Source organism: Falco naumanni, chromosome 9 (genome assembly GCF_017639655.2).
Source record: "Falco naumanni isolate bFalNau1 chromosome 9, bFalNau1.pat, whole genome shotgun sequence".
In the NCBI taxonomy this organism is placed as follows: Eukaryota; Metazoa; Chordata; class Aves; order Falconiformes; family Falconidae; genus Falco; species Falco naumanni.
The window spans coordinates 9,599,620-9,624,064 of NC_054062.1; the positions used below are offsets into that span (position 1 = coordinate 9,599,620).

General features: G+C 48.8%; 1 protein-coding gene across 7 annotated transcripts in view; it reads left to right on the forward strand.

Annotated features, from left to right (window-relative positions):
- The window catches only part of RAPGEF1 (Rap guanine nucleotide exchange factor 1), a 92,019-nt gene that overhangs the window by 63,780 nt on the left and 3,794 nt on the right, over window positions 1-24,445 (forward strand). For 3 of the 7 annotated variants that reach the window (XM_040605961.1, XM_040605962.1, XM_040605963.1), the window contains 14 exons: window positions 9,394-9,675; window positions 10,994-11,086; window positions 12,707-12,795; window positions 14,115-14,226; window positions 15,868-15,943; window positions 19,140-19,224; window positions 20,581-20,673; window positions 21,035-21,220; window positions 21,374-21,458; window positions 21,671-21,765; window positions 22,243-22,321; window positions 22,465-22,566; window positions 23,002-23,099; window positions 24,179-24,307. In XM_040605961.1, the coding sequence (XP_040461895.1) occupies window positions 9,394-9,675; window positions 10,994-11,086; window positions 12,707-12,795; window positions 14,115-14,226; window positions 15,868-15,943; window positions 19,140-19,224; window positions 20,581-20,673; window positions 21,035-21,220; window positions 21,374-21,458; window positions 21,671-21,765; window positions 22,243-22,321; window positions 22,465-22,566; window positions 23,002-23,099; window positions 24,179-24,307 (1,604 nt within the window). The remainder of the gene's footprint in view (window positions 1-9,393; window positions 9,676-10,993; window positions 11,087-12,706; window positions 12,796-14,114; window positions 14,227-15,867; window positions 15,944-19,139; window positions 19,225-20,580; window positions 20,674-21,034; window positions 21,221-21,373; window positions 21,459-21,670; window positions 21,766-22,242; window positions 22,322-22,464; window positions 22,567-23,001; window positions 23,100-24,178; window positions 24,308-24,445) is intronic. The other 4 variants (XM_040605964.1, XM_040605965.1, XM_040605966.1 and 1 more) reach the window with 3 other exon arrangements.

Here is a 24,445-nt window from a genome sequence, read left to right on the forward strand (position 1 = left end):
TATTTGTGTCGGTAAAACGCTTGTGTGCAAATGCCCTGCTTACGCTCTCAGTTGCAGGTAAAGGTGAAGGTTCTTTTGCGGGCTTTTGAACTCATGTAGTAATCAGCCAGATAAGACAAACCGTGTGTAAATCTTACCAAATGAAGCACGGGGGAGGTGTGGCTTTCATTACTTTATATACACGGCGGGATCGACATCTGTGGCGATGGACTGACGAAGGAGAGCTGGCCTCTGTGTCCAGACACACTCCTTTGACCTACATGTTCCCCAGGCTGCATGTTGGGAAAGCCTGCAAAGCCTTTTTGTTCAGCTGCTTAATGTCAGCGATGTGGATGAGTCGATTAAAGGCTGCAGTGTGACCCTGGCCTTTGGAGAAATAACAAGGTGCCGTCCCTGAAATACAGGGATTTAGTCAAACATACGGAGCAGTGGCTGCAGCTCCTTAATTTTTTTTTTCTAGAAAATGGCCCCTACCAGATCTTCCATCTCATATTTGCTTGTCTGCTTCTCTTCACGTCCCGAACAAGCTCAGTAAGCTTGTATGCTATGCTGATGAACCAGCAGGGTTTTCTCTCCTACAGCACTCGTGAGCAGTCTGAAGAGAGAACGGCGGGAGGAGCTGAGAATGATTTAGATCAAAATAAGAATAATGTTAGAGCACTGCTTAAATCTGTGATCAGCTGGTTAAATTAAATGGTAGTAATAACAAAGTCTTAATATAATGAAATTAAATCTAACCATGGGATTCCGCCAGCTCATCAGTATGGAGCTCGTTTGCATGTAAAACTATGTGGTTATGCTCTGATTGCCATGTGATGACAACTGAGAATAGACTTTTTTTAACAGTGACCTGGATGTTTAGTAAATTAGACTTCTCCTGGAGAAGAAATTATCAGAAAAGACTTGAGAAAATTCAGAAGTGTTCAATTAGTAAATTTAATATTAAATGTTATTATATATCAATATATATAAAATTTCATTTATATATATATTATATATAAAAATGAAAATATTAAACGTTTGAAAACGGTATCCCCCCACTGTGCCACTGCTATCTTCCCATTTCAGCACTTAGTCATTCTCTAAAAATTAGCAGTAATTGTTGGTCCAAAGAAGAAGAAGGTGTTCAAGTACTTTACAAGTAGTGCTACTGTGCCAGCAGTGAATAAAAGCTTTTGGCTTCCACTTGTGTGAGAGCGAGCATTATTGTAGTTTTGCTGCACAGATGAAAAGGCTGAGGTGCAGAAAGGTTAGTGCTTGCATAAACTTGAGATAAATCATTTTAAAATTTGAAGTAATGCAAAAGCTCTCTTGTTTGACAGTGATCCCTACAAGCAGAGCACAGAACTGTAAGACTAAGTAAAAGCACTTGACTATTCTTGTTTTAACTGAGAGGCTATAAATATGATACTGTAATGGTCTAAAAATATGTGGGCATTTCCATTTAAAAAAGCGCCTGGCTTGGATTAAATGGTTGCTACCTACTTAATTGTTCTGATCTGTTCTCATCTTGCTTTAGGCCTCATTATTGTGGATATATCATTTTATGAAATGTTAAAACTTTATTAAAAAATCCTTACTCATTTTTGCAAGGATTTGGTGAGTGGAAAATAAATGGCTGGAGCATGAGGAACAATGAGAACAGTCATAGAGTGCGCTGTCAAATGCACAAAGGAAATAAGCTGAATTAAAAATGGTGATTTTTCCATTAATGCCTTTAAATTATGGTAATCTTATAGTTGCTCATGACTCTAGCTGGTCTATTTTTTCACCAGCAAAAATGAGATTTTCACTATGACAGTGTCCCTTTGTCTCCGAGCTGCAAAATACCAATGTCCTTACATGCATCACAGCTGACCCATGTAATACCATAACCATGGTTTATCCCATTTTCCCTATCCCTAATAAGACAGAGATGTGAAACAGCTGTCAAGGTTTGGATCATTCCCAGGGTGACACCCTGCATGTCAGCACTAAGAAGGACTAGAGCCCCTCTTGTAATCTGCTCCCAAGCGTCGACTGGAGAGACGGTGCAGCTTCACATGAGGAATGCCACGAGCTGCACCGGTAACGCTTGAAGCACATTGCTCTGCTCCTCTTACTCTCATGTCTTCATTTTTCCTCTCCCACCAGAGAAAGGCTACTCAAGTGAGCTCTGTGGTGAACAATAAACCTGTTGGGGGGGGGGCGGGGGGGACCCAAACATTAGCTGTCCACCATCGCCCCAGCAAGGGAGTTAATGCTGGGGAGAGCACACCTTTTATGTGCCAGCCAGCTGAGCAGTTGGCTTCTTGTGTGCCCAAATATCAGCGGTGATTATCAAATCTCTTAAAATTATACGTCTCCTACATAAATAGTTATCCATTCTCTGCAGGAAGCAAAAACCTCCTTAGATCAATACCAGGAAGTCAGAGCTGATAAACGAAGTGGCTGTCCATTGACCCAGTGTGCGCAAGGCACTGCAGGTTTGCCAGGCGTAGCCAGTTTTCAGCAAGTGCCCTGTGCTTTTTTCCTTCCCTGGAGACTGGCCTGGAGTGGTCAGCAGGAGTCAATCCCAGAGGGAAGAGGTGGCCCTGTACCCATCTGTTTGCATGCAGGCAGCAGGAAAGCCAAACCTACACCGTGTTTTGCACGTTAGGCCATTAGCTCTGTGCTCCAGGTGAGGGGCTCGTGCCTTACTACTGATTTACAGGGCTTAAAAACCTGTTTTCAGACAGTGTTTTGAAGCAGAAAAGAGGGGAAGTTGTTCAGAGCAACTTTACTCTTTAATGTATGAATTTCTTTACTAGAACACTGACTTTTGTTCTTGCCCATCAGCACTGCAGATGCTGCTGCAGTCCAGAAGCCACCGCTGCTCTGTCAACCCACTAATCGCGCCTTTCCCTTCTTTGCAGGAAATTGTGTCAGAGGTAATAGCTTTTACTGGATAGAGGCAGATCTTGAGCAACTGGATCAAACCTCATAGGTCTGGCAAGTCGAGCCTGTTTTTTAACCAAGTCTGAGTCGTGTCTGGCCTCTGTGCCAGCAAGGGTCGTGTTTGTAGTGTGGGCTGATATTTTAAGGACTGCGGCATTAAATTCCCCATCCCATGTACAAGCCGTTAAATTCCACATTCGGGGGACAACTGGATTGTACTGTCAAGAATCCATTCTAGGGATTCCCATCTCTTTTGAAAATACATTCTGTTGCTAAACAGTGGGAAAGGAGGTATGCAATAAGAAAACATACTCGGTGGTGATTGCTGGCAATAGGTTTTCTCTAGGTGATCACCTCCCTCCCTTCTTCTTGTGAAGACAGAGATACTGTCCTTGGGTTTGTTAACTCCTCGTGCTGTTTGACTGGAAGTGGGTGCGCAGGAATCAGATCTTGAAAACTCATTCCTTCCTGGCAGCTGGGGAACTGTGCAGGGATAGAGGAAATCAGTCCGGTGACAAGCTCTGTTCCTATCCATCCACTTATTTTCCACCAAAAACCGCAGAAGGTCTTGCGTTTGGTTACAGCTAGGAAGCTTTTCCTGGTGGAAACAAACACCACAGTTGTTTCTCTGAGGCATGAACATGCCATTAGTGGGAATTGGCTGTGGAGAAATAACTTGCCTTTCTCAAAATGCTGGTTTGTCTTAATGTTTATTTTTTAATTAAGAAACGTTTCCAGTAATTTTCCAGAAACCAAATTGGCTGTCAGATTCCAGCAGAAGGCGCAAGTGATTTCCTTACGAAAGCTCCACTTCAGCGCTTCTGTTCTCACTTGTTCCCACCGTTCTTGAGCAAATTCACAGCAACTGTTTTTCTTTCTTGTGTGTGTGTGTGCTAACGTATGTTCAGGAAAAGGAGGGTCAGATAAGTGTTTGAAGATGTGCAAAATGCAGACATGTGCTTTGCATGTTTTCCCCGCCTTGCCCCTGTTCGTGCCGCTCACTTCCAGCCTGCAGCACATGCCGCAGCTCTGGCCCTCAGCAGGGACTGAGCTGTTTCCATTCATATGGTGGGAGCCTCGATCAAGCCAGGGCTGAGAAATTATAGTCCGTTAGTTCATTTCTGTCCTGAGCAGGTTTTGGCTCCTTAATTTGGGACAGAGGGAAGAGGGAGAAAAAGGTTTTCATCCATTCAACCGGCTGATGATTTCTAGGTATTGTTTTGCCTTTCCAGTTTAGCGTTCCTTCTGCATTTGTGTTCATTTCCACTGCCTGTGGCAGGGCTGGACGGTGGTGTTAGTGCTGTTGCATGCTGGCATCACTGAGTCCTGCTTCTGGAAACTACTTCCTCCAGTGGCTTATACGTTTTTCTTGCAGTTGTAGCACTGTGGGTCTCTCTCTAGACAGTCCCCTGTTGGATCCATAGGCCACACACTCCATGTTTTCGGTGTGACTGACTTTTTAGGAGTCTTGTCTTTGCCTCCAAGCTCTGCCTTTTAAAGGTCTGCTTGCTGGATATGGTGGTATTGTCTACAAGCTGCACAAGAGCTGACACTGTAGATGCGATCAGATTGAATTCTCCTGGTGGTTTCAAGAGAGAGATCCATGATAGCATAGCTAATGAATGTTACAAATGTTTTCTTCCCCCTCAGCCCCCTTATTTATTATGTTGCAAAGATATAAAAGAATCCCTCCCACTTAAGAAGTTCGGATTTTGCGGGGGGGGGGGGGGGTGTGGGGTGTGTGTGTGCAGAACTTGGGAGACCCTTTCCCAAGGGAACAGCAAGCCCCATCCATCCCTCTGCAATGCTAACCATCACTTAAAAACAGTGAGGTCAGCTGTGCTGCCAGGTCAGAGGCTCTGCTGAGAAACATTTGAGCATGAGGAGTTGCTGCCTTTCCTGTGGCAGCGCTTGAAGCCATTCTGTTGGCAGCTTGTGTTTCCAGCCATTCATTGTAGGAGCATTTCCTTCCTCATTAGCAAAAGTACCTGGAAGCCCAGCATTGTGTCATGAGATAGGAAGTCTTTTCTAGTAATTGTCTATGCAATTATATTCTTGGGGTGTAACGGCTTTGTGTAACACCCAGTTATGTTGTGAACATAGTTCTGTACTGTTGGAATTTGGGCATCCAGTTCTGGCCTGTTGCCCACGTCGTCGCTGTCTTAATAGCATTAGCAGGGGAGATCTAAAAGATTGATCCTTTCCTCTGATAGCTTCATGTTTTGGAAGTCTGATGTTCTACCTGCTCTGGGAGTGTCTGGCAGGATCGCAGATTAATTTGGCAGAAGTCCGCAGGGTGACTGAGAAGGCTGTGCTTAAAAGGTAAAGCTGTGTCTGCTGATGCTGCAGATGCTCCGTCAGCCATATAATTGAATTCAACTTTGAATTTAGGATGGAGACTGCTGTAGCTCACAACCAGCGACTCCCTGCCCATAAACACCCAGTCTCTCTGTTACTTGTGGTCAGCCATGCCTAGAGAATGTAGAGAAGCATCACTCTTGAAATAAGTTTTCTATTAGAGTGCTTATCTCCTGCCATGTAATCCAAATAAATGGCTGTAATGTCATTGACCTTTGGGATGTCCTGTAATGCTGCTGCTAATGATGGAAAGCTGTTCTGAAATATTGACCGTTGCAAAAAATCAAAGGCCGCAAATTGAAAACGTTGAAAGATGCCATCTCTGGAAGACCTCTGTGCGTAATGGTGTGTGCTAAACATTCAAGTCCAGGTGTGTTAGCTTCCTGCTGTTCCCAGGAGACAAGATTGCTCCAAGCTCAAAGCACGCTTTGTGGAAGTACTTCCCAAGTGGCAGATAGTTGTGTTTTGGTTTGGGTTTTTTTTTTAAATCCACTTTGCTGGTGAGAGGAGGGGGATCTCTCTCTTCTCCCAGTGTTGGCCATTTGCCGCAACAGGTCAGGATCACTCGTGCTGGGAGACTGTCTTCTGGTCCTGTGGTGGGAGCCCGGCAGCCTGGCTGGAGTTTGGATAGAGGAAAGATCCTTTCTGGAAGAATGCCGCGCACGCTGCTTTCTAGCTTTCCCAGAGATTATTTTGAAGTACTTAAAGCAAAGCCATGGAGCCAGAGATGGTGTCAGTACAGCCATAACCAAGGCATTGCTGACCCTGCAAGAAACCTCTAAGAGGCAAATTAAAACAAGCACTGATTTGTTTCCGGGATAAACTGTTGCCTGTGATTTCTTGGGGCGAGGACGAGAGGATGACTGGTTTGCTTGTGACAGTTCTGTTGAATGGACTGTCCCCTCCCAAAAGAAGTATGTCTTTTAAAGGATGACAGAGCTTCCAAGAGATGTACAACACCCAGCGCTGTGGAAGCCATCGCCGCAATTCCTGCTGCAGCTGCTGGCTGGGCTGGGTCGGAATGGGTGCCATATGGACATCATTTCCACTGCAGGGTGGTTTTTTCCCCTTTAAAAGTATGCTTCATTCTTGGCTCTTGTCCCAGCACGGCTGCATAGCTGGAATTCCAGAGCTGCCTGCAGGCTCCGGAGGAAGGAGGGGGCTCCCTGGCTCGCTTTCTACAAGATGCAAGTCGAGAGCAGCCTGGCTAATTAATACCAGTGTACCAAAGGGTTCTCAGCGCTGTTCCCTTTGTTAACAGCACGCTGAGAGCATGTCTGCATCGTTAAATGGTTGTTCGCGGCTCACATGAAGATTAATGCGTTTTCCTGGGTACCCAGGTCTTAAACCAGCATTTTCAACACATCTCATGCCAAGGAATTGTTTTGAAAGGTGTATTGATGAGGCCGAGGAGAGATGAATGTATAGTGATTGTCGGTAGTAACATATCTGCATTCAAACTTTTAAATTTTATGCGACGTTATGTTCTGGTTAGGTCTAAATTGCCTTTGAATTGGGATTCGTGTCTCTGAAACTAGGCAGGGCAGAAGCTGTACAGGTTTTCCTGCCCCGGTAGCAATAATAACCTCCCCGCGCTGGGAGCTCAGCCTGCAGGCAGTGACCAGGCAGCATCCCGGCTGCCGAGCCTCCCAGCCAGCGGTTGGCCTCAACTAACCCTGCCAGCACCATCACGCAGCACGAGAGCTTCGCAGGGTGCTGCCTGGCCCCGAGTGACTTGATTGAGGACAGTTATTTCCTTTCACTCGTGCCCTGCATGAGCTCCACTGGTGCTTTGCAAGAGCCTGGCCTTTTCTCCGGGTTCGGCAGGGCAGAGACAAAAACCCGTGGGACTCCTCAGCAGATGATGTCCATCACCTACAAAGTGAAGGACGGCATATGCTGCCGGTCTCAGGGGGGTGCAGGAAGCCCAGCTCTAGGGGAGCTGGCACATAGGTTCTGTTTGAGTAAATTGTGTCCTTTACTGGGGCAGAGGATCTCGTTACTGGGACAGCAGTTTGTTGAGCACCTTCTTGAGCCATTGCGGCAGCGGTTGGTGGGAGTACGTGTTCTCCATCCACTTTGCGCCAGTTCTTTTTTGGGGGTCTAGCCTGGGACTTGGGGCAATAGTTGGCATAACGCTGGTGAGATCATGGAATACCGGGGAGACAGGGCAGGGATAATGAATCTGCTGAGCCAAGATGATGTCATAAGCCCGGCGTCTTACGAGGGATTTAGTGTTTTGTGCCATGCAAGTGAAAATGAATAAATGTAGAGCATTTATCCAGGCAGAAAGTAAATACAGAGATTAGACTTGTCATTGTTACTGAGGCAGCACCAAAAGCTGACAGTGTCCCTGGAGCCGGGGCTGCTCATCTGGAAAGAAACAGGCAGGAAGAGAGGAGCCTGTCCTAGAGCCAGTCTCCTTTTAGCCACAGGCATGTGGTAGGGATTTGCATTTTAATTATTTTTCACTAGTCTTTTAAGCTCTCTTTCCAAAGCATCTCCCTCTGCTTCTCTGTATTATGGCCCGCAATTTGTTTTGGGCGCCGAGAATACACCCAGAGCACTGCCGGACTCCGTGCACAGCAGAGGGCAACCACTCAAGGATTAAGGTGGTGGAAGGTAAAGTCTAGCCATTGACCTTTACGTTTCCTTTCCTTTGTAGTGGAAAAGCTTCTTCGCCCAGGCTTCTGGCTCGAGGCTGTTACCAATTTAGATTTTCAAGCTCACATCTTTCCTAGGTAGAAACAAAAATACCGCTGCTGAACTGGCTGCTGCTGCTGCAGCTCAGGTGACAGCCTAAGCTTTGCTTTTTATCACCCGCTCAACTCCGAGAAAATGTAGCCTGAATTCTCTGATTCACACCTTTCTTTCTGCTTCTCCTTTTGACATCACAGCCATGTCACTTTTCATCCTGGTTTGAGCAAGCTGTGTCTGTGCTTCTTGAGAGCTCTGTGATGCACCGTCCTCCTGCAGCAGATAGCTCCAACGAGCAATTGCCACAGCTTCATTGCAGCATGGGTTTTTTTGGATGAAGCATTTCTTCCTTCGGTCCACTTGGCTACGACACAGATCTCGCTTGTAATTGAGCTCTACAGGTTTTAAAATAAACTCCTCTCCAGCAGGTTTAGCAGCATTGTGTTTTGGTTTGGTTTGGTTTGTTTTTTACGGGTGTCAGCTTTGTTTTTGAGTTACCCCGATGGCAAATCTTACTAGCACCAGATGTTAAAAGACAGAGGGTTGCTTTTGTTTTTCTTGGCACAATATATTCCCACTGCACCCTGTTTAGTATTATCTGAACAGTAATCTGATGATTAGGAGAGATGGTGAAATAAAGCTTTGTGCAGATGATCTCTTTTCATCTCTTCAGCTGACTCTTCAAGGCACTGCATTAAACGATCAGTTTGATAAGGAATTCATCGCTCCTGAGGCAGTTATCATTTTCGCTCCCTGTGTTTTTCAAATGGGAAGGAGTAGCAGCATAATCTGCTTTATCCTTCAGCGCAACTTTGAAGGCAGTATCCAGCCACTCCTCTCTGGGAGCTGGAGCTGTGTGTTCTGGAACAGACTTGACACAGTAGCTGTTAAATTACAGGGCTGGAGCAAACGGCCTCTTAAATTTGGATCCTGTGGAAAATCCCAGAAAAGCAATAAGCACTTGGAGTACTTTTCTCTATCTAGATATTTCCAGCGTGCTCACAGTTGCGGTTTCAGTATGCCTTTGCATCCTCTCATCCACTGCAGTGATTTTCAGGATCACTGTCATTAGACATCCAGGCTTTCCCCGTGCCTAGCGAAGGCTGGATACCTGCAGGTAAACACCCTGGTGCCCACTGTCCCTCTGTGAGATGAGCAGCTGCGCTGCTGTTTGTGCAAGAATGTGCCTCTCCGTGAAAAAAGCGTCTGGTGTGTCCCAGGTGGCGATTCCTGCTCTAGCGTGTGGATGATAAAACAGTGCTGCCTGTGTTCAGGTTGGCTCTCAGTGGAGAGGTGCCTGGTTTGAAATGCCTTGTGCTGTCAGTGCTGCGCTACTGCCGATCTAATTACTTTTTCTTTTGTCTGTCTCTTTCCTTTCCCCATCTTCCTTGCTTTTGTGTTGTACGTCTCTGCATCCTGTAGTACAAATCCGTGTTTAGGTCCTACTCCCAGGACTTTGTGCCTCATAACCAAGTCTCCATACCTCCTTTCCTGTCTTCTACCTCCTCCTCCTGCTCCACCCCACCTTTTCCACCCGTCCATCCGTCTCAGAGCTCTGACCTAGCGGTGCCCGCCACAGCCAGCCAGTCACCCAGCACTGTGGATGTGCCAAACTCCTCTTCTCAGGAGAGCAGCTTTAACGGGAATGCTCCTGTCTGCCTTCCTTCTGAAACCTCTTTCACTGATTCTCTCCAGACGCCTTCGGTGAGACTATCCAAAGAGATAATGCACCTTAACGCAAGGCTGGGTTTATTTGGTTTTTAAAACAAAATGTCTCTTGTATTAATACATGCTAAATATGATCTAGCCCGGTTTCCAAATGTGTATGTGAATTGCAGAGAGGTAATTTCATATAAAAATGGTGGCTAGAAAACATTAATAACCTCAGCAGGTTTGAGAAAACATGAGCACATACGTAGGAAGCCAAATGTCAAATGCGGGTGAAGGGGAGAGGAGAAGTTGCTGCAGCTTCCTGCAATTGTCACACCAAGCTGAGGAAGGTGAAGGAGTGTTTTGTGATGTTGCTTATTTCTAAACACAGACTCCTAACAGTGGTTCACATCCTGCAGTTGCTGCCACGGTAGGATGGGTGAGCCCCAGGAGCAATGGGTGCAGGCCAGCTCTGTCTCTCCTGTGCATAAACCTGTTGCTCTCTCCTGGCTCCTGCTCTTCCCAGTTGCCAGCAGCCCTAGCTGTGCAGTGGCGCAGAGCATCACCTGGTGACATTAGGCTACTGCTGGTCTCACACTGATACAGCACTACTAGTTTGAGGTCCCACATCAGTTTTGCAGATCACTGAGCAGGATTGGCCATTACAGCTACTTTTTAACCTCATTTTCAAGGCAGTTCCTCTTTTGTTTGCTGCAAAGCCTGGAGTTGATGGGATTAGAGCTGTCAGCATGGTGCATGCTAGTGCTGCCTCTTCACAAAGTTTGGAAGAGAGACACTGATTGCAGAGTAAATGATCAGATGTTCACACTTTGGACGTGACCTTGCCTTTGCATCTTCCTTGCGTTGGGTCCTTGTTACAGCCCAGAAGCCCTCAAGTTTGGTTTAGCTTGGCGTGATGGCTCTAGTCCATGCTTGTAGCATAGTTTGGGAGGTAGGTTTGGTACCCTCTGGGCTGCAGGGCTGATCTGCATTTAGCGGCAGGACTACAGCGCGGGTAGGACAGGCGCTTGGCTGTCAGGCTGCGAATGCTCAGCTTCTGTAACCTCGAGATCCGCACGCGCCTGTCGCACCTCTGCACTCTCACATGGAGTCCACGGCAGCTCTTGCAGAGCAGTGCCTGCTGCTGTCCTGCTGCAGCTCAGGGCCTCAGGAACCAGAAAATAATGGCTCTGGGGAAGGTACAGCCTCGGTGGCCAGTGGTGGCCGCTGAGCTGGAGGAAGGGCTCCCAGTTAGGTGACAGCAGCCGCCAAGAGCGCTTCTCCTCCCAGCCCACGGGCACGTTCTCTCACTAACACTAAGTGCTGGCACGGGGGCACCATCACGTATTTCCTTTCGTCCTGTCTCCCTTAGAGTGAAAACGCCAGTGAGGAAGCTGGTGAGGGTGAATACGTCAATCTGTATTCCTCTGGCCAGAGCAACGGGGAACTCCCTCGCTCTGAAGGAGTAAGTAACCTGGAGAAGGGCCGGACACCGGGAAGGGGCTGCCTGGTGCATGCTGAGTTCACACCGGGGCTGACACGCTTGGCACTGGCCTCTTCTGCACACTGTGGAGCTCCTGTGTCCATCCTGCCGCCCCAGCTCCTGTGCTGGTGTCCCTCCGCTTGCCCGCTGCTGGCTGCTGGGCTTGGGTGGCCTTCTGCTCTGGGTGGAGAGCAGGCGATGCCTTGGGGGTCGCGCTGAGCCCTGGCAGGGTAGGGATGGCTCTTCCTGCCACACTGTTTCGTTTGCGCTTCGCTGCCTGTTTGGAGCTGCTTGCGTGAGGTTCCCTTCCAGAAAGCTGCATCCTGACCAGCACCATCCTGGGCCTTGTCTATTCTTGTAACCGCTTTGGCTTCCCTATTTTAATACAGAAAACCTTGTGCTCCAAATTTATTTATTTTTTCCTTCACCGTTTGGATACAAAGTCAGTGATTGATTTAGCATTGTAATCGCACGCTGCTTCTTCCTTCACTCAAGCCTCGTATCTCAGCTATTTCCTAGAGGAGACAGGGCGTTTTCCAGGGCAGGGAGGTACCGTCTTCCTGTTGGGTCATAGGAAACAGCGGCAGAGATCTGTGGCGATCCTTTTGGCTGCCCTCATCTTGGAAGGCACATCTCCCACAGGATGTCTCCGAGACCTTTACCCATGCTGGTGTTAAATACACCAAGAGATAGCGCTCCTGTCACTTCCTCAGGAGACACATCTAGGCAGGCCCATCCTTTGGGGCAGCTGTGAGCTGGTTCTCCACTTTGAAGCAAAGGGCTTTACAGATACAGTCTGGAAAAATTCTGCAGAATCTCAAAACGCCTAAGCTCACCAGTGAGTTTGTTTCAGTCCTGTCTGTTCAGTAGGTAGAATTTCCCAGTTTCAGTCTGCATAATGTTAAATAATTCTGAATTCCATCACTGTTAGATTAATATTCCCATTTGCCATTCATGGCTGTTTGTCTCCTTAATAAATGGCTTAACTTAAAATGCCGTATCTTTGCTCTGAGCTCTCTACCTGCTGTTCTATGCCACGGGTTCAGATGGTTCTGCTTTTTTGCATTAGCCTCATTTCCACAGCCGTGAATTATGAAGTGGAAAGGTTGCATCACGGTGTAACCTCTTCTGATGGGGGAGAAGGGAGGTAGGAGTGGCAGTGTGCATCCACCCGCTGAGACAGGCTTGGGGGCTGTGACCAGGAGGGCAGCTGAAACCGGAGAGGTTAGAGCTGGCTGTGTCTGTCTCGATTAAAGCAGAAGGCAAGTATATTTCAACAGTAAGGGCTAGGGGGGAAAAAAAGAAAAGGAGTCATGAGAGGGTTAAAATCCAAGACAACAGTTGACTGGTGTCGCAACTTTCAGCATCATTTCACAATGTTAAAAGCAAACAGTACTAATTACACTAGTCTCCAGAGATGGTCCCAAATTTCCTGTCTGATTAACTTCTGTGTTTCCTGGCATTTGGCGTTAACTTGCATCAATCTTTAACCACTCAGTAGGAATTTACAGTAAAGGGCCATTTAGAGGCAGGCAGACTGTAAATGCAAGGCTAGCTGTGGTGTAGGACCCCACGTAATAAGGAAAACCTTTTTCTTTGCAGGAATCTCCCTCTGTCAAAGATGGACACTCCAAAGACTCCACTTTGAACAGCAGTGCCATGGGGAAGGAAGGCAAAGATGGTGCTGAAAGGTGAGCCTGTCTCCCTTGGTATTCCTGCTTCCCAGCCTGGAAGGGTACAGTCTCACCAGCATCCTGTTAGTAAACCATCCTTGGGGCTGCCTGTTCTGCCTTCAACCTTCTGGATGTTCTCTAATCGTTAAGCCCCACTATTTTTGCACAGCTGGTGAGTGGTGGGATCCTGCTGAACAAGGAGGATCCCCGCAAGATGTCATGACTTAACTCGGGGAGCCTGCAGGGGTTAATGCAGCCTATGTTAGCCATCCTGAGTCCATCTAATTGGCAGTCCTCTCACTGACATGGGCTGCTCCCTCCTGCTTTCAGGGAAACACGCAAAAAAAGTCTGTATCGCTTTTGGGAAATAGTTTTCCAGAGGGGAATTTCCTCCTAACCCTGCTGGTTAGAGGCTGGCTGAGGCCCCGAAGCAGGAGGCTTTATATCCCTTTTAATGCTCTTAGCTATCATTTGTCTATGTAAATGATGAGGTGCAGGCTGTAACAGATGGGCTTCAGGAGGAGTGGAGCGGGTGCTTCCCTGCTGCTTGAGATTGCTCTTCAATTGCATCTCTAAAGGAAAACTAGAGAAGGGCATTGTTTTGTGCGGTGACAGTCAACTTCCCCCCTCCGTTTTCCTGCCGTTGGTTTGAGGGGTTTAATCCCTGCAGCGAAGGAGACAATGCAGGAGTGCTCCACAAAGCCCAGTCTGCTGAAAGTACTGACTGGGGCAGGGGGGCTTGGCCTGTGCCTGGGGGGAGCTATAAAGGCCATGGGTACTTCTGCCCTGCCCCCCAGGAATACGAGACAGAGGGCATGTGTCCAGGCACAGGAGTCCCAGCCTTTGGGGGCAGGAATACTGGCGCTGTGGGTGTGCACCAACAAAGTGGTCAGAGCCTTCTGTTCTGTCTTCCTGCAGCAAGAGAGTCCCCTGGAGCAGCACAGAGGGTCACGAGCTGACTAAGCTGTGTGTGTGTGGAGTATGCTCAGTCTCTATACATTTGAGGAAGGGCTTAGATTTGTGTGCACTAAAAATTTGGTGGATTAAGGAGACATGGGAGCGTGTACTGATGCATAGTAAAATCCTGTCTGCCCAAAATGCAGGCAGACAAGTGTTCAGGTCCTAAAGGTTCATCTTGTCTCTTTTTCAAGAGATGCACAAAGCAACAGAATTAGAGCTAGGCGTTTGGGTTTGTTTGCAAAAGATTTACCTCCGGACTGCCTGTGTACTTACTGTCATTTAATGAAGGTTTGTATGCTGAGAGCTTGGGTAGACCCAGCATCTCTTCCCCTGGATGGGCAATGACACTGATGGATATTTGCCAATTTTTTTTACAGGCAGCAGCAGTCACCAGATGCTTTGGAGTCATCACAGTTGGAGGAAGAGGTAGATGAGCTATCCCTTATCGACCACAGTGAAATTATGGCTAGGTTAACGCTGAAGCAAGAGGTAGGTGCATTCAGGGTTTGCTTTCATACTGTTTGGTTTATGCTGTTTTGAAAGCTGATTCTCTGTGTGCACAAGCAAGGCATCAGCTTTAATTTGATAGGAAAAACTAGGTTGCAGCAGAAATGGTATGCAGCTTTATATGTGCAGGCTGTTGTGAAAGTATGAGATGCTGGTGCAGGCAGGGAGCACCAGCAATAAGTGAGGGTTTAACAAAATGTGAGATGCCTCTCTAAAAAACAACACACCTTGTGCCTTTTTCCCAGGCTGCTCCTTCTCACCTCTTCAGCCTGCAACAATCTGAAACGAAGCACCCGAGAGCCTGAGCACAATAAATCCAGGTGCAGCTTTATGGTCTTGGCCTTTCAGTCCGAAGGCATTTGCCGATCAGGGCGTTTGTATTACTGATGTGGAAGAGCAGCCAAAGTAACTTTCTGTGTTTGAGAAATGGCTTTCTTTCTAGCCTTGGGTGCACTCCCAGACAGCTTTGCTCACTGTGCTCTTGAACCAAGCCGTCTTTGACATGCAGCTTGAGGGAATATGCAGGCTTTTGAAGCTTTCAGACTGTCAGGGGGCTAGTCTGAAAAACAGAGAGAATGTATCGTTTACTGGCACTTTAGGAGTGTTCTTTGGTCAGCCGAGATGTGCGGGAGAGAGTAAGAAGCTATTATTCATTCTTTAAGTAGTATTTCATGAGTCTTGCCGGAGGGTCACCTGAAAAATTCACATCTTTTAGACATAGCTGCTCCGTAGCTGTAATCCATGTTTTTTTCCAGTGTTTTACATATTGAAATGACAAAGACATTGCTAAGGGAAGCCAGATGTGATTCCAATCTCCTCTGCAGGCATATTTCCTTTAAAAAACACTTAAAAATTGGTGATTCCTGAACATTTGGGACTAGCAGATCTCTGTCAACCCTTAACTTCTTTTTTTTTTTTTTTCCCTCTTTATGATCTATGTGTTTGAAACATTATAAAACTGCCCCTGCAAGCCGTTTCCTGCAGCGTAGGAACCGCTGGCTGAATGATAGATCAGTTTTGCTTATTTTTAGTTGTGAATTGCAGTAGCTAGAAGAAAGATGTTTTTAGAGAGTGGTAAGGCAGGGGTCAAGCAGTTAGCAGGGTTGTTTTCTGCTCTCCGTTATTGGATCATTTCAGGTGACCTCCAGCCAAATAGTTCCAGATTCAGGAATTAACTTGCCAGGTTTTGATGTTCCAGGAACGTGCAAGTTGAGTGCATGACCTCTCACCCCACAGCCAGTGTGGTACGTGATCCCGCACTTTGAGACAGTTCACACAGGGTTACTCTCAGTTAATGGTCTTCTGGGAGCGTTTGGGATTCTGGGTCGTTTCTGTTCATTCTCCTGTGGACAGAAGGTTCAGCTTTCACTGACATTCACAGCTTGGCCTTAAGGAGTCAGAGAGCTCAAGTAAGGGTCAACCCAGATCCTCATCTGGGACACCAAATGCTTTATCCAAATTCCAGGATTAGCCCAGCGCTGAGGTCCATGTCCCAGCTTGCGCTGTGAGCAGCGCCAGGAACATCGCGTGCTCTGCCCGTTGTTGCTGAGCTTGAACCCAGAGGTGGTAAACCAGGCCAAAGGGAGCTTGGGCCGTGCCGAGCGTGTTTCTTTCTCATTGCAGGGAGATGATGGGCCAGATGTTCGTGGTGGATCCGGAGACATTTTGTTAGTGCATGCGACAGAGACCGACAGGAAAGGTACGGTGGGTGCACCAAAAGAGAGCTGGGGAGCGCAGCCTGGCGTGGCCTTTTGCTGCTTGTCTTCTGTGTCCCTGCCGTGTGCGCAGTCGCCATGCGTGGGCCGGGGTGGAGAGGACCACGTTGATGTTGATGATCCTTCGGCTCGAAGGGGTGGGGGGAATTGTGCTTATCTTTGGTGAAATGGAGGTAAGCTGGATAAGCGCCTGTTTGCTCCATTTAGCAGCAGGGATGGTATTAACTCCTCATAGCCCTTGCCCAGATCTGGGAGGCGAGGCACACCAGTGGAGTCGGTGACGGTGCTGTGTTGGTGGCTCTGTACCTGCCGAGGTAGGACACTGCCTTCTGCGAGTGCAGGAGTGACCAGCCTGTTGTGGCATGGATCCTCTTTCAGAGGTGCTCCTCGCCCTTTGAACTGAAGGGCAGTGGTGATGTAGGAGTTGCTGAAGTCACTGATGCATCGAAGTGGAAGAGGAGGGACATTGGTTTGGGTCCAATGCTGTGCCTATGGGCGTCGAGCAGGCTGTTCAGGTGCTAGTCTGCTGACACCCCTTATTTTCAACTTAACTGTGTCACTTGCTAGCCCCACTCTGTACCACTTGCAAGCTGGTAGCCACCCAGACCAGTTCAGAGAGGGAATCCACAGTAAACGAAAGGAGATGTGGGGGAGGAAGAGGGAGGTTAGCAACCCTTAGCTTTAGATTTATTAAAACCCCGCTTTATCTCCAAACCCAGTCACCACCCACATGGAGCAGCTGCTTTCCAAGACCTGTGGCAAAGACAGGCTTTGTAATGTTTCCAGAGAGTGATTTTGAACCTGCCAAACACATTTGTGCTGATGGCCTTAACCAGAATTGATCTCCTTATCTCCTGGGATGCAAGGCAAAATTCGCTCACCCGCTGAACCACTCGGCGCGCTGAACCACTCGGCGCTCGTATTTTAGAGTTTTGATAGTCAAAGGGGAAATATCTTTCATGTGCATTTTTAAATGGCAGGGGTTTTACTGTAGCAGAAGGTGTTTGCAGTTACTTACCAGCACCATTCAGCTAGCAAGAAAATCCTTCCCCTGACAGCTATGTTTCCCTGTTTACACTGGGCATCGAATCCAGGCAGAAAGGGCCAAGGTTAGGAACACACTGGAGAGGAGGAGGCAATCGATTGCACCACAGCTGGATACGCTTATTATAAAAAAAAAAAAAAAAAAAAGTCTAAATGAGATGGTGGAAATACCCCTTACAAAAATGCTGAAACTGGAGTTAGAGAAGCTCTGCTTTACTTCTGCTGTTCTCTGGAACAATTGGAAAACCTTCCCTGCTGTTCCTTTTGACAGCTACCTGGTAAAGGGATGTGTGCTAGACCTCCAGTGCATGCACAGGGAGCTGTGAGGGTGCTGCAGGCAGTGGGGTGAAAGCCATGGAGGAGCTCTGGAGTCTAGGGAAAGCTAGAGCAGGATTTTAAATGTACAACAGTGCAGATGGGGAGAGCGGCTGGGTGGAGGGAGCTCTGCGCAGCACGTTTCTCAGAATAGTCACAGAGCTTAGCCTCATGGGCTCTGCCAAGCCGCTGAGCTGAATGGAGCACGCAGGAATTTGTGCTATGCTAACCCAGTGTTTGGGTGACTGAGAGGGTTAATGAATTAAGCTTACAATGAGAAGAATTCAGGGATTGTAAATCAATCAGCCAAACGGCATGGAGGGGTATAGTTAAGAGGCTTTCCTTTAAAGATGAATTTCTTGGCAGCTTCAAGTGCCAGAGCAGACCAGCTGTATTACCTCACGTTGCCTTTTGGGCAGATGGGAACCCAAAATAAATGTTAACTCCACGCCCTGTTGCATGATGCTTCTTGTTCATTTGAGTTTGCTAAAAGAGCTAAATGGAATAAGGGATAAAGAGAGACTTGTGGTCTTTAGGAATAAAATCCGTGGTCAGCTAAGTGCTCCCAGCCACGTGCACTTGCTGGGAGTGCAGGATTACAGCTGGAGGAGGCCCGGGGCTCCCCCCTGGCGTGACCACCCAGCCCTCAGCTTTGCAGCTTATGTCTGATTGTCTTTAACCGAAAGGCAGCAGTGCTGTCTGAAAGAAGAGGAGGAGGAAGCAGCATCTCCATCAGGCTGCGGCCAAGCAAACCAGGGCAGGCAGAGAGGCACAGCCATCACACCGTGCCCTGCTCCTTCCCACCCTCCCCACGCAACCGATGGGTGTTGCAAGCCCGTGGTGTGGGGTGCTCCCTGACCTGGCTGAAACAAGATGTACAGGTACAGCCGAGCCTGGGCAGGCACAGCGGAAGCTTTTTTCTCCCTCCGCCAGCAGTTGCAGTGCACCAGGCAGGGGCAGCGTGCCATCCCACTGCACACGCTGCCTGGCTTTATGCTGGGGCTAATAAGTTTTCCATTTTGACCACCGCTGTCTGCCTTGCCTGGGACTGCAAATGTACTACAGTCTTGACCTAAAATCTTCTTTCACATTTGCAGTTTCCGCTTTTTTAAATTCTCTCCTTTGTGCCCGTGACGATGGCCAGAGCCTTTACGATTCTGGGGGCTGTAACACCCACCCCTGCACAGTAATAACCAGAAGATGACTATGTGCACTGTGTCAGTGTCTGTTATGGCACGGTCACGGTCATGGTAGTGTCAGTTTTTGCAGCGTAATTTACTCTTCTTGTTGGCTGAAAATAATCTTACATTTACACTGTAAGATTTCCTGGAACGTAGCAGGGCTGGAGGGTCTGTGGATCCATATCGTCATGTCAAAACATGCATTCCTGATCAGGAAGGAAGAGTGACCATGTCCTTCTGCAGGGCTCTGCGCTGCCTAGGCAGTAAAGACAGAGAACAGGCACCCAGCTCTCAGATCTTCTCTTTAAAGTATCCTCAAGGTCTAAACCACGTTTTTCCTTGACTGCTCATTGAAAGTTCCTGTCCCACAAAGGTGTTTTTCACTGACTGCTTTGGTGGTCGCATGAGCAAAGCAGCCAGCCTGAGTGCTGCAAGTGGGAGCAGGCGGTGGGGACAGGGCAGTTTCAGTCGTGCTCTTGTGCCGTAGGGTCCATCTGGTAAGAAGCAACAGCACAGCATTTCCGTAAGGTCCCTTCGTGTCAGAATGCAACCATGTCCTCTAAGATTGGATTCAGCCTTGCAAGCACCTTCCTTTTTCTGAAAGCAGGGTTGACTGAGCCTTTCTTGTTTTCCTCTGTAGATCTGGTGCTGTACTGCGAAGCCTTTCTGACTACGTACAGGACATTCATTACCCCTGAAGAGCTCATCAAGAAGCTGCAGTACAGATATCCTTTTGCACGAGTGGCACTGTCACCCCCACCAGGGATCCCATCCCAGCCATGGAGGGAGCTGGCTGCAAGTTGTCTGGCCAAAGCCTGCTGCCAGCGTGGTCAGTGCCCTGGAGGCACCCAAGCAGCCTGCCTTCATCCCTGTACACTGCAGATGGGAGATGCTACCGGGCACATGCAGGCGGGGCGTGCTGGACCCGAGAGTGGTCTTCTGAGGGCCCTGGCAGGGGAGGAGAGCAGTCCGGTTTCTCTGTACATTGCTGGGGAGCTGGTCTTTTATTCGGGATGTCTCCTTTGCAGAAAGGGGATCGTGCCACCTTCTGCCTCGCGGAGGGGCTGTGGGGTCTGCCTGCTTGGGCCAGCGCAGTTTAATAGTAGATGTGACAAAACCATCCAAACCTGTTCTCTCTCTCGTTACAACAAGTGCAGCACAGGAGATAATGTCCTCTCAGCCTTGTAGTTCTGAACTGAGCTTGTAACTGCCAACGAGGCGAGGGCCCCTGCGTGGCAGGGTGAACGTTAGCATTTCTGGCAGGGCACGGAGAAGGCGTCTTGCTGAGGACCCTGCCTGCAGTTCTCCCCCCTTGGCTCGGTTCTGGGGCTCCCTTCGCCGTCAGCTGAGCGGGTCAGGGTCTGGGTTCAGGCGGTGCAAAGGCCCTGTGGGCTCTGGTCCTGTGCTCCCACGTCAAAGGCAGCCTGACGTCACCCTGTCCTGTGTCGCAGCTCATCACTGCCATCTGCAGCAGAGCTCCCCTGCCTCCCTCCTGCGGGATCAGCGCGGCCAAGGACGCGGCAGATCTCACTGCAGAGCATTTGTCAGTGAAAATGCTGGCTGGGGCGTTCCTGCGGGCCCTTGTCAATCCTTGCCTTACTGACAACCTTTTTCTCTTTCCCTTTGTTCACCCGACAGAAGCTTTTTCAACCTGTGCTGCCTCCCCTGCCACCATTCTCCTTGCAGCCAAATTGGGCAGTGCGGAAGGGAGAGGTGACACCTGAGATCTGTTGAGACCAGATGTCCCGGACCAGTGGGGGAGATCACAGCAGAGGGAGGAGTGCTGCTCATTAAATGTCACCTTAGAGAGAACAGTTTCAGGGTACGCCTGCTCTTCTAGCGTCAGTTCTGCGAGGTGTAAGGATGGCTCTAATTAAGATGGTATTAAGCCACCACCAGCTGCAGGTAGCTTAATACCATCTTAATTAGAGCTATATCGGTGTCCCTTATCTCCTGGAAATTGAACACCAGTTTCAGTTAAGACAGAATAATACATTACTCTAACGTTCCTCGAGGCAGCTGTTCCCGGCACTGACGCTGGACTGACGACACTTAAGTTGATTCTTTAATTTGCAACCAACATATGAGAAGTTTTGCCACTTCCCAGACACGTTTAAGAAGCGGGTCAGTAAGAACACCTTCTTCGTGCTGGTGAGAGTGGTGGATGAGCTGTGGTGAGTTGCCTTCTTGGTTTTGGTATGGGACATGTGGGGTCGGTGACAGTGGCAGTTATGAAGAAGTGGTTTTGAAGCCCCATCTGTGACGACAGCTGACATCCCCTATAGCGAGACACCTATAGTGCTGAACCCTCCTGTTGGGAGAGGAGGTTCGTGGTGTGTCCTAACTGGGTCAGCGATTTTAAAATAACCAGTAAAAGGGGAATCTCTGGGAAGGGAAGACCTGGGAAGAGGAGGAATTTCAGTCACTGGGTTGTACCTGTAGGGAAGAGTGACAAGACTCGGTACAGATACAAACTGTAGCTCGGTCAGTGTCATAGCTGTGATGCCTTCCCTGAGTTTTCCATCTTCCTCTCAGCTTAGTGGAGCTGACGGAGGAAATTCTCAAACTGCTGATGGACCTGGTCTTCCGGCTGGTCTGCAATGGGGAGCTGAGCCTCGCCAGAGTGTTACGCAAGAATATCCTTGATAAAGTGGAACAGAAGAAAATGCTGAGCTATGCCAATTCCATCAAACCTCTTGCAGCCCGTGGGGTGGCAGCCAGGTGAGGAAAGATGAACGTAACCATATCTTGGTTCTCTGAGAGACAGGGCATCCCTTTCTTGTGGACACAAAGAGTTTTCTCAGTCCAAACTACAAGAAAAAGAAAACGGGTCATGTTTTCTGAGCCTTTGCACTTCATCCTTGTTTCCTGCAGGCCAGGGACCCTGCATGATTTCCACAGTCATGAAATAGCCGAGCAGCTGACCCTGCTAGATGCTGAACTCTTCTATAAAATTGAGGTACAGAGATGAGGGTGGGATGAGGGTGGTGGGAGAGGTTCAGACGTGTACCCTCTGCCACCTCTGGCATTCCCTGCCAGCCCTCCCAGTACACTGGTGGGCTGTAGGAGACAGCTGAACTTGTGTCCGAAAGTGGCTCTCAACACAAACTGTGACAAAATCCCATTTTAACCTGTGGTATTTTCCCACCATCTCCTCTTTTTCCTTGGCAGATCCCGGAAGTTTTGCTTTGGGCAAAGGAGCAAAATGAAGAGAAGAGCCCCAACCTGACACAGTTCACAGAGCACTTTAATAACATGTCCTACTGGTAAGGAGCTCAGAGTAACTGGCACTGAACTGTGCTTAACCTCCAGTGCCCTACAGATATTCAAAATATTCCTTGCAGAGCTGGGTTCCCTTGTTACAAGCGGGACAACATATATTTTTGGCCAGCAAGTAGATGCAGGGCACTCATCAGAGACCCCAGAGCACACAAGAAAGAAGGTCAGGAGGGTTGCGGAGGGCACTGTAACCCGGAGGAATTGTTATCAGTACCATTGAGCCCTTCAAACAAACGTTCCCCTTGCAAATAAATGCACTCTGTGAAGGGTTATTGTGGTCATCCTTGAAATTATTCTGTCTTTGTTGTGAATTAGAGTGCTCCCTTTAAGCTGGAGGTATTGTGAACTCTTTAGTATTGTTGGCCCATCCTTATCAGTTACCAGTTTTTTAAATGGAAACAAGAGGAAAGCTGAGATCTTCTTAAGGGCATTTATCTTTTTTTTTCCCCTGTCTGTTCTTCCAGGGTCCGTTCAATAATTATGCTACAAGAGAAGGCCCAAGACCGAGAGAGGCTGCTTCTTAAATTTATAAAGATTATGAAGGTATCAGCTTGGTTCTTGCTGTGAATCACACACACTACTCCTTATAGGAGGCAGGGGATTGGGACCTGCTGGTTGGTAGAGCTGTTGGATGCTAGAAGGCTTTCAGATCTGTTGAGTAACTGGAATATTCTCCCTCTTCACAGCACTTACGAAAGCTGAATAATTTTAATTCCTATCTGGCCATTCTTTCTGCACTGGATTCTGCACCCATTCGAAGGCTGGAGTGGCAGAAACAAACCTCAGAGGTGAGGAGCGGTGAGGGCTGTCATCTTCAGGGGGAAGAAAGATAACTGTGGTTGTGGCATGAAGCAGCTGGGTGGTTTTGCCAGCTCAGCCATGTCCCAGGGTGGAGGGAGGGGGGTAACTGCTCCCCAGTGGGTGTAATGCCACGGTGCTGGAAGCCTGCAGCGCGGCTGGGCATTCTGACAGCTGCAGGAGGGCCAGAGCAGGCACGGGTGAGAACAGCCTCCTCCTCCTCCTCCTCCTCCTCCCTGCAAACTGCAGGCTGGGTGAGGCTGAAGGCAGTGAGGCTCTGCGATACTGGGCGTCAGGCTGAGTAAATCAGTTGGAAGCGTTTACAGGATGGCATTAACTCCCCGCCTGCCTGGCTGTCTGCGGAGAGGTTACAAAGAACATGGGTTTGCAGCAGTGGTGTCACCTTGGGCTTTGTGTCCTGCCAGGGCCTGGCTGAGTACTGCACGCTGATCGACAGCTCCTCATCCTTCCGCGCATACCGAGCCGCGCTGGCTGATGTGGAGCCTCCCTGCATACCTTACCTGTGAGTTGGTAGTTTCTTTCCTCTGCCGTTACTTCTGCACGTTAGAATGGTTCCTTCAAGGATTTCTCAGCAGCTTCTGCTCAGCTCAGCACTTGCCTTTTGCCCTACATCTCGAATGAGACAGCAGTGCGCCACACCAGCCCACATGCCCTCTCTGGAGCAGTTTGTCCCGTAGCATAGGGCAGCAGGGTGGCAGCTGTCTCTTGTAAAGGCGGCTGTTGTGTATTGACTGTGGCAAAGGAAAGATCAAGTGCCTGGATCTTTAGTTGATGCTTTTAAACTATATTTTCTTTGGGACTGTGGGCAGAAAGACAGATTTACCCATGAGGTGCGATGGATCCCACAGCTTCAAGCTGCTGCATGCTCCTCTGTGACAGCTCTGGTTCTGCTGACTGCAAGAGCTGGTAAATGAGGAGCCTGCCATGTCAAACGTGCTGCGTCATCCTCTTTCTAGATGAAAGGTTGAAGCTATTGCCCTGCTCTTGGAAGAGCCTTCTGATCTAGATAACCAGATTTGCTCTGGGTTTACACTGGTAAAACTTCTAGTCTTACTTTCTTCTATGGAAAGAGCTCTGTCGGAAGAGGTTGTGTAGGTGCACAGCATCTCATCTGGCAGGGGACCACAGCAGGACTGTGCGGAGATATGGCTGAGTAGGGGGGAAGGGAGCATGGACCCCCTTGCTGGGGAAGCCCTTTTGTATAAAACTGGAAGGAAGGTTTAACTCCTGGCAGGCATTTCCCATCACAGCTTTCTTCCAGCCTGGTCCTCCTTTCCATGGAGGGTGAAAGTGCAACCTCAGTGCCCATAGTGTGACCATGAGTACCTCTCAGAGATCCCTCGGCTGCTCATGGTGGGTGCCTTGCACCTGGACACCTTTGCATCTGCTGCTGGGGGAGCATTTCTGCATCTGCTGCTGGGGGAACATTTCTCTCTAGTTTAAAGTTACCATGCCAGTGATGGCAGCCGCAGGAGGCTGCTAGGTTGCATCTGGCTGCTTTTTGGCTGGTCATCCTGCCCCTGTGTAGCTGACCTCTGTACCTGTTTGTCTTCTCCCTGGCCTGCTGCCCCTGTCTCTCAGAGGCCTGATTCTGCAGGACCTGACCTTTGTTCATCTGGGGAACCCTGACTACATTGACAGCAAAGTGAACTTCTCCAAGCGCTGGCAGCAGTTTAACATCCTGGACAGCATGAGGTGCTTCCAACAAGTGTAAGTGCAGCAAGAGCAGGGTCAGGGCTGGCGTTGAGACACCACGGGGGGACTAGGGGGGGCGTGGGGCGTTGTGGCTGGAGCAGGGGAGCCCCTGTGCAAGGGAAAGGGAGTCTAAGGCAAAGTGTCGTGATGGAG